General features: G+C 37.6%; 1 protein-coding gene across 1 annotated transcript; it reads left to right on the top strand.

Annotated features, from left to right (window-relative positions):
• Positions 1–428: 428 nt before the first annotated feature.
• ttf2 (transcription termination factor, RNA polymerase II) lies at positions 429–9,647 on the top strand. Its single transcript, XM_059561713.1, has 23 exons — positions 429–570; positions 733–844; positions 1,000–1,086; positions 1,395–1,464; positions 1,647–2,627; positions 2,776–2,896; positions 3,235–3,414; positions 3,494–3,651; positions 4,169–4,250; positions 4,685–4,783; positions 4,947–5,097; positions 5,561–5,666; positions 5,789–5,973; positions 6,662–6,815; positions 7,062–7,153; positions 7,264–7,343; positions 7,483–7,619; positions 7,706–7,876; positions 7,975–8,027; positions 8,403–8,556; positions 8,733–8,815; positions 9,071–9,145; positions 9,333–9,647. Exons 1-23 carry the CDS (start codon positions 543–545, stop codon positions 9,475–9,477), a joined length of 3,504 nt encoding a protein of 1,167 aa, XP_059417696.1. The 5' UTR covers positions 429–542; the 3' UTR covers positions 9,478–9,647.
• Positions 9,648–13,512: the final 3,865 nt, after the last annotated feature.

The following is a 13,512-nucleotide window of genomic DNA, read 5'->3' as shown; positions in this document are numbered from 1 at the left end:
AGCTGGATAATAAAATCATTTAAAGATACCTTTTTGGGTGGTGATGAACCTTGAAGTTTGGGAGAAGAGTTTATTTGAAGCAAAATATGATTGGACATATTTATGTGGAAATAGTGACTCATGCAGTGACTCATGGTCAGTATCTAATGAAGATCCTATGAATCATATTCAGAACAATAAGATGCGCCATTCATGTCCATTCATGTGCCCATGGCTCCACCTGCTGGAACCTTACTGTCTATGGCTGGAACAGCTGAGCAAATTGAAGGACATTAGAAATGTATTTGTTTGAACAATATAGGGCAACATACCTGTGCGAAAATTACCATGGTAAGAATAACGTCTACTAAAGTACCATTATAACTACTATTATTGTTACTTGATGAACAGATTTAATTACATTAGTACAGTACTTTCAGTGAGGCATTTATTGGCTACAGTGCTGATTACGTCATCAAAACCGCGACAACGGCGGGTGTTTGCTTTCGTAGTGAAAGTGAAGCCGGGGACTTACATGAAATAAGGTGCTGTCATATCATAAGATGGAAAGAATTTTGTGTGAAACACACGGTAAGTATCGTGCTCTCGTTTGTCACGGAGTAAAGAATTGAATTGAGCAGTTTTATTCTGATATTTATTTTGATAGGCCAACATGAATCCGAAAGTACAGATTAACGTTAAATGTATTTTTGTTTAACAAAACAAAGGGCTAATTCGACTTGTGTTACTCAGGCAGTACATGCTTACTGAAGACTGGTGTAAAGGAAGGAAAGAATAAGGGCAAAAGTTTCTATATTTGCACCACACGTGATGCAACGCCCTGCAACTTTACACTGCCCACAGAGTGAGTTTATACACATTTATATACGCACTATAATAATAAATGTCTAATTTAATTTCACAACATTTTTGGACACAGGACAAGTGGATTTGTTTATTTAAATCAAATGTGGATGAGCCAGTGTGTTGCCTTGCTTTGAGTTCATGTATGTTTTTCAGGATCCCAGCATCTCACTGCCTTCAGCACGAGGAGTCCATGGTTGAACTTCAGTCTCTCATTTACAATGAAAAACGGGACGAATACAAGTAAGGGTTATACTATATATCTCTCTGCTGTGAGAATGAAAATTCATCGTGTTGGGGAGCACAGATCCAGTACAGATCAATATGAACAATGAAGAACCATTACTCATAACATTACTAATCATAAGCAAGTGTCATAATGTAGGTTGTTGTAAGGTTAGTCATAAATCATGGAATGACTCTTCCCTGAACATCTCTAAACTTCTTTATGCACAATCTTCGTAATTGACTTTTAGATGGAAATAAATGAAAGCTAAAGAGGAAAGGATTCTGAATCCACACTGTTAATACTTTATTTCTTTCATAATCAGGTTGTTTTATCGCTGTATGCTTGGAAAATCTGAAGGACAGAAGTGGTGTGGTTGTGTTCCATGGAGAGAGGTAGACGTGGATTATCTAAAATTATTTAAACATTCAATAAATGTTTAGCATATTAGTTATTAGCATACATATTTTTATATATCTATATATATGCATGTATGTGTGTGTGTGTGTGTGTGTGTGTGTATGTATAGGTGTATATGTATGAACATATTCTTGCCAAAATTCTTTACCACTTGCAGAAAGACCCTAAGAAAAGGACTGATTTGTCAGACGAAGATCTTCAATCTTCCAGCCTCACTCCTGTCAGAAACCCTTTCAAAGTCAAGACAAAACACAACAATTCTTCAGAATTCAAGATGGATCCAGATGCTGCAAAGGATAGAGACGAGATCAGTGGTGCAAATAAACATGTGAACGGTAAATATCATGGTAGTGCTAAAAAGAAAGAAGAGCGTTTCAAGACAACAGAGGTAGAAGGGAATTACAGGAATGGGTCAGATGGTCAAAGTGACTTGGACAGAGAGGGGAAAGACTCTGGAGGTTCAGAGTCTTGGAGGAACAAGACACTTCCTGCTGGGATAAAGATAAAGAAGAGAGTGTCTGATGATGAGAGGCTGAGGAGCAAAGCAGAGGACAGGGCATGTCCTGAGAGTCCAAACTCTGGGAATGAAAGTGTTCAAGGACCCAGTGAATCCAAGACCAGCCTCAAAGACCAGCAAGAGAAGAAGCCTATGAAAACAGGTGGCGCTCCACAAATCCCCTTAAAGAGCTCAGCTGCATGTGATAAGAAAGCTTCAGTAGAGATTGAAGCAAAGGATGACTGCTCAAGCAAGCAAAGCACAGCTGATTTAAAATCAGTTACAGATAAAACTCAAAGACTGCAGAGCACCAGCAGCTCATCCTCATGCTCCACGTCCCAGGATGTGCCAGTTTCTGAAAAGCCCACAGCACTTAATGTTCAGAAGACCGTACCAAACCAGAGTCAAGAGAAGGACCAGAAGGGCATAGCGCGGTTTGGTGAGTGGAGTGACGAGGAAGATGATGTTCAGCTGGTGTCAGTACATCCTCCCACCCAGCAGAGTGTCCCGACTCCAGCAGCACCTGTTCAGAAAACGCTCACCTCTTATCCTGGTTTCCAGCCTGCTTCTAAAGTCCAGGGTCGGTCTGAGGACCCCAGGGCCCTCCACAGCCATCTCACAGCCCAGCTCAAGCAGAAGAAGGTTTCTCATTCTTTACTGTTTTGTTGTTACAGTTAATATTGTGAAAATTAAAATAATAGTGATAAATAACAAATTTGATTCAGCTGGTTATGCTTAAGATTCAACGCTCAGTTTCTATCCCTCTGTATTTGCTCTCTGTCTTTCCTAGGCCACTCTTTCAGTGGTGAACGTGTCAGCTCTGCCAGATAAAGGAGAGCGTTTGAAGAGTCAGGTGAAGGAGCTGGAAGAGGCTCTGGAGTCTCTGAGCCTGACCACAGCTTCTCTGTCTGGTGAGACTCATTTTATTTTTGAGTCAATGAAAGTCATTATTTTGTTGAGATCTACTTTCCGGTCAAAAGTTTGGGATCTGTAAGATTTGTAATTTTTTTTTTTTTTTTTTCAAAGAAGTTTCTTTTGCTCATCAAGGCTGTTTTATTTAATCAATATATATTACAATTTAAAATACTGGTTTTATATTTTAATATACTTTCAAAAAGATAAGGTTTGTAAGATGCTCCCTAAAAACATGATGATCTTTATGAATTTATAATTCAGCTCGATAAACGTAATACTCTTACATGAGGAAATACTGAAATTAATTTAAATGATTTCACTATTTTAAATATAGAGTCTCAAGATGAAGACAAATCACAGGCAGAACATAAAGCAGCACACAGCCTTTCCAATCCATTCAGTCGTCCTGGAGGCACCATCCTCCTTCCCACAGCTCCAGCTCCCATGATGAAGGAATCTTCTGGTAGCTCTCTGGGTCTGAACTTCAGTCAAGGCTACACCCAGACATTTGGAGGTGTAATGTTTAATCTCATTCTTCTCCTGCGATTTGGTGTTTCTGTGCCCATTACTAATTTGGCCGGTTGTTTCTGCAGTGAATGCTCAGAACCAGGCTTTCTATGGTGGCAGGATGACTGAGAACAGACTGCTGGCTGTCCGCAATGCCACCACTGAGGCCCTCGACCATCTGCACGACTCGCTGGAGTCCTGCCCTACAGATGACACAGAGGCACCCGATCCCAAAGGAATCAAAGTCAGTCAGCTCAAATACAGATAAAAACAGGAATATTGTGAAAAAATTATCACAATTTAAAATACTGTTTTTCTATTTTAATATACTTTAAAATCTATATTTTTTTCCTGTGATCAAAGCTGATTTTTCATCATCATCATTACTCCAGTCTTCAGTGTCACATGATCCTCAAGCTCATGCTATGAACAGTATTATTTTGTTAATCCCTTTCGTTATTAAAATATTTAATGGGGAACCCAGTATCCAACTTTAAAGTTGCATTCACATAATACCATCAAAAGCAAAATATTGATGATCTTGATGAGTATATGGTATGGATCATCCCAATTTTTAAAGTGTTTGAAAATTGTTTTGGAAATCACTTTAAGAGAGATGAGCATAATTTATAAATTTGTGCAGTTATTGGAATGGTCAAAAAACACTGTTTTAGTTAGTAAGGTTTAAATGATGGAAATGTCACTTTACATCATTTATAAAGCTGAACTATAACTGTGTCATGATGATCTTGCTTCACAAGGTGGAGCTGTTGCCTCATCAGAGGAAAGCTCTGGCCTGGCTGCTGTGGAGAGAGACGCAGAAACCATGTGGAGGAATTTTGGGTAATAATCAACTCTTATAGGAATTGTTTTTAATGTAAGATACGTATGTAGTATTTAAATATTTTATTTATTTAATAAAAACAATGGACACTAAATATAGATTTTTTTACTTTTTTATTATATGAAAAAAGTGAAATGAGAGTAATGCACCTAGCTGAGCTATGTTGAAAAATAGTTGCCTGAGTTTCTGGATTTATCAGTAATTGCCTGAACTATGTAATAATCCATTATAATGCAAAAAAACTCCTGAGGCCTATTGTTATATTCAGTTCACGGGCATTATGAAATTAAAAGTCCATAGACCCTTTTTCACATTTCCCACACAAGTTGTAATATTTGGGAGAATTTATAAAAAAAATAATTTATATATCAAAGAAAAGAAAAAAATAGACTTACAATGTTTAATTTTTTATTTAATTACTTATTTTTTTAAGCTGATGACATGGGCTTGGGGAAGACCCTCACGATGATCGCCCTCATTCTGTCTCAGAAGAAGAAGGATGAGAAACTGGAGGAATGGATCTCTAAAAAGGGTATCCATCAGTGATTAATAGCTCACAGTCTTAGATCTTCCGTTTGTCTGTGTGTGTTTGTGTGTTTTATCTTATTAGAACTTTCTGCAGTGTCTGCTGTTTACAGAGCTGTTGTGTACTCTAACAGATTCAAGATTGAATGTTTCATAATTACCATCCTCAGATTCAACCATAGTGGCTTCTCAGGGGACACTGGTCATCTGTCCTGCTTCTCTGTTGCATCATTGGAAGAAAGAGATTGACAAGCGTGTGAAGAGTAGTCGCCTCAGTGTGTACTTGTACCATGGCCCCAACCGACAGAGGAGTTCAAGCATGTAGGCCACACACTTACATACACACCAACAACAGACTGATCATACACGCATATATCTGTGAAGCATTTAGCAAACCATACATGCTGTATGAGTACTTGAACGCTTTTTCAAAAATGTGCCAAGAATTATCTGGGCACTTCAGTTGCACTTAAAATTGCTATTACAGATACAAAATATTAAACCATCTGACAACATTTGACATTTTTATTTATTCATGCATCCTCCCTTCCTTCTTTCTGTCCGTCTCCTTCCTCCCAGCAAGCAGCATGTCCCTAATTTAGTGAATCTATGAAGTCAGAACCTTCATTTTTAGTGCAATTATTTTAAAATAAATCACATTGAGTTGGCATGGGTTATTTCATATTTTGTTTCACAATACAATGTCATTAACTTTTTATGTCTCTCACTTTTTGCTTTTGTTTGTTGCCTTGCTTAGTTTCTCATCCTCTCTTGTCTCCACCAGCCTTGCTGAGCATGACGTGGTGATCACCACATACAGTCTGGTCTCTAAGGAGATCCCTGTGCAGAAGGAGGATGCTGAGAAACCATCTAAAGACTCTGATCATGTGGTGTGGATAGTGACCTTAACATTTGAATGATGTTTGAGAGCCTGGACCTTTTAATTTTGTTGTCTAAGCACCACTCATAAAACCATCTTCCAGCTTAAGTAGTTACTTTCTTCTGGTTACAGGCTTCAGACCTGCCTCCTCTTTTACGTGTTGCCTGGGCACGTGTGATTCTTGATGAAGCTCATAACATTAAGAATCCTAAAGTCCAGACGTCCATGGCGGTGTGTAAGCTGCGGGCTCGATCCCACTGGGCTGTTACTGGAACCCCCATTCAGAACAACCTGCTGGATATGTATTCACTGCTCAAGTATGTTCAGCTTGCCATCACATAATCACACCAACCAGACCTTTCTAGCTATAGTTTGAGACATTTAACAATATCCCAGAACTTTATTCAGACAGCAAAAATGTGTAGACAAGAGGCAGCAAAAAAATGTTTGTTATATTGACTCTTACCTATTTTGTTTTTGCAGACACTTTTATCCAAAGCAACTTCAAGCTATACATTTTATCAGTTCTTGCATTATCTCAGACATCTGTCTCTTGGTCTTGGAAATTTTTTTTTTAAATCATAGTTCAGGCGACACACTGTGCTAAATGGTGTCTGGGTACACATTTTCTTTCCTCATATGATGATTTGAAAAAATAATGGTTGTGGGCACAGCATGCTGGAGCATGAGACATGTATGAATATGAAAAACGTTACAGTCATTAACCTGAGTTAATGTAATCGATAATCTATGGGTACATAAAAATATTTTTATTATTTCTCATGTTTAATTTCTTTAAAAACACCTTAGTAAAGGATGGGATTGGAAGTGAAGAAAAGGGAAGAAGGTTTGCAAAAATGCTTTTTAGCAGAGAAATGACAAGGTTCCAGGTCTTATCCAGTGAAATAATTTCAAATAATCTGATATTGTTGATTCATAAAATGATTCAGTCGATCACAGTGGCAGACTTCTTGAGCTTCTGCTGTTTTTACTCTTTCTGTGCAGGTTTTTGAGATGCTCTCCATTTGATGAGTATAAGCTGTGGAAGGCTCAGGTGGATAATGGCTCAAAGAGAGGAGGAGAGAGACTGAACATCCTCACCAGAGCGCTGCTTCTTCGCAGGACCAAAGATCAGCTGGACGCTGCTGGAAAACCACTGGTACACACACACACACACACACACAATGTTTAGATCCCATTGTTTTAGAAGCTGGAAATATCAAGTACATTTTAGGCCTGGAAGATTAATGTAGAAAGTATATATTTTCTTGTTAATTCCTTTAATCAACTAGACATTGCTCTTTGAGAGTGTAATCATGGTAAAATGTGAAGTGATCTGTAACCACAATTTCATCAAAAATCATTGGTCACCTGAAGGAATCCTGTGATGTTTGTGCTGTTTCAGGTGTCTCTGCCTGATCGGACATGTGAGGTTCACAGGCTGAAGCTGTCTGAAGATGAACAGGCTGTATATGATGTCGTGTTTGCACAATCCAGGTACGCCTGCACCATCACAGGACCACCATCTGTATGTGTATTCAGTATATTTGTTGAGTTTTGCATACATGATGTTATTGTTTTCATTGTTTTCTCTTTTTCCTCGTCAGGTCTACACTCCAGAACTATCTTAAGAGACACGAAGAAGGAAACACTAAAAAGGGGGACAGTAGCAATCCTTTTGAGAAAGGTCAGCACTCTCTGTCACCACCCCGTATCATAAGCAAATACAGAATATAGTTGAATATAGTTCAGGGTTTGTGTGGGAGTGTTTATGTAAGGAAACAGGAAATAAGGTAATCGGCAGCTCATTTGTGTTTGTGTCTCAGTTGCGAGGGAATTCGGGATGTCTCAGCCGGACTCGCTGTCTTCCTCTCAGCAGCCTCAGGCCTCCAGCACCATCCACATCCTGTCACTGCTGCTGCGTCTCAGGCAGTGCTGCTGCCACCTGTCTCTGCTCAAGAAGGTGATGTTCCTTCTCTGTCTCACACACACTTTCTACACTTGTTCACGAACTGACACCGTGTTAAATATATGATGTGTTTTTTCCAGACTCTAGATCAGTCGGAGCTGCAGGGGGATGGTGTAGCTCTGTCTCTAGAAGAGCAGCTGTGTGCTCTGTCTCTGTCTGAGCCCTCAGACTCTGACCCTAAAGACACTGTGTCCCTCAACGGCAGTCGCTTCTCCTCTGAGCTCTTCCAGGACACCCGTGAAAGCACTAAGGTCAGTATCCTCTGCCATACAATGCTGTGTCTAATGTTTCTGCGGTATATGGCCATGTGCAAATATGCTATTTGTGGTGACGTTGTCATTTATTTCAGGTTTCAGCTATTCTGACTGAGATGAGAGAAATTAGAAAGAAAAATCAAAAAAGGTATGTCCACTGCAGTTTCTTTGTAGATAAACCATGAAACCTTTAAATATCTTTCTGATCTTCCTTTGGGTCTTACTGTCAGTGAATCCACATGAATGATTCTTCTGTGTAGCACTTCATGAAATGGAGTTTTGAAGGAAAAATACTGTTTTTTTTTTTTTCTATATAAACTTATGATAGTGTTGAAGTCATTAGGTTGAAGTCATTAGAAGTCAAGTCACAAGTTGCAACATGTGTTTTATCTGAATGACTAATTAAATAATCAGACTATCTTTCTTTTATTCTGACTTCAACAATGTACTATATTGAGATTCTTTACCCAAAGCCAGTTTTTGTACTACTTGTAATTTGTCGATTTTGATTCCTGCTTGGCAGTGTGATTGTGTCTCAGTGGACCAGCATGCTGCGCATTGTTGCTGTACATTTGGAGAAAATGGGTCTGAAGTTTGCGGTAATTGATGGCACTGTCAATCCCAAGCGCAGAATGGACCTAGTGGAGGAGTTCAACACTAACCCTAAAGGACCACAGGCATGTGGCTTATTCCTTCACATTCACATCACAGAGGGTCTGACTATTCATTTACTGTGATTGTATTAATGTAATTAATTGTAATAATTGTAATCTTCGTGACTGCTTATGTGTTTGGTGACTTTGCCCTCTGAAATTGGAAAGCTTTATGTTCATGGTTGGTTTTGATATTGCAGGTGATGCTGGTGTCTCTGTGTGCTGGAGGTGTGGGCATCAATCTGATTGGAGGCAATCATCTGTTTCTCATTGACATGCATTGGTAAGCCACTTCGTAGATCCTCAAGAGGTTTTAATAATGCTTAATGATTTATTCATAATAGTTTCAAAGTTACACAAAACTCTAGCTGCTTTAATACTGGTAAGACCGTATTAAACTAACTTTGTCAGTCTGAAGTTTTACAGAATGAATAAGAAAACGCAAACAAAACTGTTTCAGTTCATATTGCAAGCTGGTATGATTTGGATAGATTACAGAGACATGCACATTTAAATGAACCAAGACATTCATTCACAGGAACCCAGCACTAGAGGACCAAGCCTGTGATCGGATCTATAGGGTGGGACAGTCCCGGGATGTTACAATCCACAGGTGAGGATGAAATGCTGCTTGTATTCAGTAATAGACTGTTGCACAGTATATACTGGGAGATAAAGTTCTCTGAATATATAGAGGTTTTGGCATTCAGAATAGTTTTCTTTCTATTAAGGAAACATTAGCAATTGACAAAAATGAAACTCTCGGATAGATTGATTGCATAATGTCAATCTCGCCACAGGTTTGTGTGTGACGGTACTGTGGAAGACAAGATTTCTTCACTGCAGGAGAAGAAGAAGGAGCTAGCTCAGAAAGTTTTGTCTGGGACTGGATCATCATTCACTAAACTGTCTCTGGCAGATCTCAGGATCATCTTTGGTGTGTGATGTGCATTTTCAGAAGTAAATAATACATCTACAGTCTCAAAATTATTTTATCTACTTTTGTTGTCTTGTACCATGTATCCTATTTTCTGGAAAATGTCATGAAAGCAAAGACTTTATATTCAAATGCTACATGTTTACGCTGAATAAACTTAAATAATGTCACTGCTTAATTGTTTCCTGTCATTATAATATTCTTACTGTTTTAATAGCTTTTCAGTTATTTAAAGGGCATTTAAATATATAGTACATTTCACAATGCATCTTTAAACCTCATGCTACTTGCATGTGGATGACATATCAAGTTGATATTCTGCAAGGTATTACATCTAATAAAATGCACATGCCATATCTCTTTTTAAATGACAAAATCAAGGTATTGTACATTTTTATAAGTCATAGGTCAATGCCATGCAACAAAACAATGAAACTCACTAATCTGGGGAAAATATCTCAAAAAATAACAAATGACACCACCTTGCCAAACCTTTTTCCTAGCTCATTTGTGATCCTCCTCTTCCCTTTCACTATTCTCCTTTACCCGGCTTCATTGTAAGTTCACTAAGAATGACTATATACCACATGTTTTATATTATGAATCTGTTGTTTTTTCCCTTTGTGTTTCATGTTTTGAAGGTTTCAGTGTGATTTGTAAAATCATATCAATTTTACAGCAGTCACTGTAAAGACAACTTTGAAGAATTCTGTTCTGCTGCTGAGGGGTTTGTCTTCCTCAGTGTCTGTTAGAATGTTTTCCCTTTTCCAGCCAGGTGTGACCCTTGGGTCACAAGATCCTGACAAACCAAAAGGTCTTTTTGAAGATTTTTTTGTTTTGGTCTTCATATAATAGCAAAGTGGCATTACAGTAATCTGGGATTCTGTAACCAGAAATCCTCCGCACAGTGTGTGTGGAGCTCTGCATCTAGATCTCTCACATCCAGCTGTGTTTCTTTGCTATCAGGTTTTTTGAACTTTTTTTTTCTTTGCTTTGCTATCAACACTTTTTGTTTTCCTTTTTTTTCAGATATGAAATTGTGGAAAACACATTGTGCTCATAGAACTCACAATATAATTGTTTGTGCTACTACATGTGCACAGACTAGTTGAGTTTATTCTTTAAAACACATGATTGCTTTACTGTAAGTCTTGTTTAAAATGCTTAGGTAAAAGGTTGTAGATGCTATGCATTCTAGACCGTGTCTCGTGTAAAATTAGAATAACTGTAATACCGGAATTGTCCAGCAATTTCAAGTTAAATGTGTCTCTATGTTGAATTAGTTTGTCTCCTACATGGAACACTCAGCTATTTCCCTTATAGCTACATTAAATCAATGTACAGGAGCATAGAATTGTGGCTACACTGTTAAAAATATTCCGTAAAATATACGGTAAAAAACCGGCAGCTGTGGTTGCCAGAATTATACCGTAAAAAAATACAGTAAAACCATTTTTGGTTTAACGGTTTTATACTGTAAAAAATACAGTTACACTGTTGTAGGTTTAACGGTTTTACTTTATATTTACAGTTTAATACCATAATTTAACTGATATAATATTAATATACGAACTTATTGAAGCACTGAAATCTGTTTTGTATCTATGTATTACACTGGTAACCACTAGTGATGTGTCGTTCTTGAACGATTCGTTCATTTTGAACGAATCTTTAATGTGACTCGGGAAGAACGAGTCGTCTCGGGGAGTGATTCGTTCAGTCGCGCATGCGCATTATTCTATAGGTTCTGTTCTAGTAGTAGTGATTCACCATACATGTCTATGGATTAACCTGTCAGTCAATGGAGTCTTGAGCCGGAAAGAGAATTGATTAGTTCATAGTTCGGGTCTATCGGGTTTTTGACTCGTTCCTTAATCACGTGACAGCCCCATACGCTAACCCAATGCAGTCTGAGCCGGAAAGAGAATTGATTAGTTCATAGTTCGGGTCTATCGGGTTTTTGACTCGTTCCTTAATCACGTGACAGCCACATACGCTAAAACCAATGCAATATGAGCCGGAAAGAGAATTGATTAGTTCATAGTTCGGGTCTATCGGGTTTTTGACTCGTTCCTTAATCACGTGACAGCCACATACGCTAAAACCAATGCAATATGAGCCGGAAAGAGAATTGATTAGTTCATAGTTCGGGTCTATCGGGTTTTTGACTCGTTCCTTAATCACGTGACAGCCACATACGCTAAAACCAATGCAATATGAGCCGGAAAGAGAATTGATTAGTTCATCTCATGAGTCTTCGGGTCGGGTCGAGTCATTACTTAATCACGTGACAGCCCCATACGCTAAAACCATAGACAGTAAAAGAATGCAGTATTGAGTCGGAGAGAGAATTGATTAGTTCATCTTTCGGTTCTTCGGGTTGTTCGTTCTTTTGTCCCGTGATGTGACAACATTGGCTAGAGTAATTATTAAATCAGATTGTCTGTATAAACCATACTTTTGTAACATATGACACTTTATAAACATTAAAAAACACTGTGTACATACTTTTGAATTGTTGTTTATTGTTTGTTTTTGTGCCATTAAAGCTTTGTAACAAAGAGGACAACTATTCCAAAATAAATCAAAATAATAAAAAAGTATAATAAAGATAAAACTAAAAGATAATAAAGCCACAGGGTCTAATAACCTTAACAAATGAACTTTAAAAGTACAATATAAAAAAAGAAAAAAAAGAAAAACTAAATATTGCACAACAAGCTTTGCTTTTTTTATATAATAATTTCAAATGAATACATTTTAAAATAACACTTTTGTGCCAAAATAAAAACTTTATATCAAAGAGTATAACTATTCCCCAAATAATTTTAAACCATTTAAATAAAAATAAATGAAAATGAAGAGATACTAAAGCTACGGAGCCTTATAACAATAACAAATTACCTTTAAAATCACAACAACAACAAAAATATTGCACAACAAGCTAGTCTTTTTCTAAATAAATAAAAATAAATAAGCTTTAAAATAAATAACACACTGTGGCTATATTTTTAGGACTTGCTTTAAGGCATGTTTGCATTAAAAAAAACAAGCTCCCTGACCTTGGATGGGCTGAGTCTGTTTCTTCTATCTGAGATAATCTGCCCAGTTTTAGAAAAAATTCTTTCAGATGGCACAGATGTGGCCACAATGCAAAGTCTTGTCTTTGACTTCAGAAAGGCTTTTGTATACTGGTGAACATCTCCTCCACCAGGCCAGAGGGTCTGATGTGCGGGGTAAGAGTGGCTCTGCAAGGTAGGCCTGCACCTTTATAGCATCTGAGGTCTTAGAAGAGGTAGCAGAAGGCCTCAAGCTTGCTACCCTCTCGTCAAAGTCTTCCCAAAACAAGGCCCCTGCACTGGCAGTAGCACCAGGATCTGAAGTATCCTCCTCACTCTGAGCTGGGTTAAAACTGTTAAAGCTGAAGTTATCATAACCTTAATGTTTTAAACTAACATTAATAATTCAAATTCAAAATTTTATTTGCTTTTAATGTATATGTCATTATGTCCTTTTTTGAGCAATCTTCTTATACATATATTACACCAATATGTCAAGTCTGCCTAGGAAAAGCAATTATTATACTAGCAAACTCAAAATTGGAGTAAAAATGAACAAACTAGTATAAATACTTTTTATTGTAAGCTTGAATTATTATATTATTATATAGCCTAGTGTTTATTTACCGATAGACAGTCAAAAAGACAAATTAATCAATATTTTATTTATAACAGGGTTTTATTTATTTATAAAATAATAACAAACCACAGATCCTCAACAAACAGTAACAAAAACACAGTGACAGAAAATGTCAGAAATAGCGTATGGGTCTGTCACGTGATTAAGGAACGAGTCAAACTCGACCCGAGACCCGAAAGACTCATGAGATGAACTAATCAATTCTCTTTCCGGCTCAAGACTGCGTTAGTTTTGCGTATGTGGCTGTCACGTGATTAAGGAATGACTTAAACCCGAGGACTCTTGTCAGATAAGAGGTGAAGTGAGCTAATCACAGACTGAAGACCCAGGTAAAGAAGGAATTT

The sequence above is a fragment of the Carassius carassius genome, chromosome 11 (genome assembly GCF_963082965.1).
Source record: "Carassius carassius chromosome 11, fCarCar2.1, whole genome shotgun sequence".
In the NCBI taxonomy this organism is placed as follows: domain Eukaryota; kingdom Metazoa; phylum Chordata; class Actinopteri; order Cypriniformes; family Cyprinidae; genus Carassius; species Carassius carassius.
Note: the sequence above shows the minus strand (reverse complement) of the source record. Positions and strands in the feature narration are given on the sequence as shown.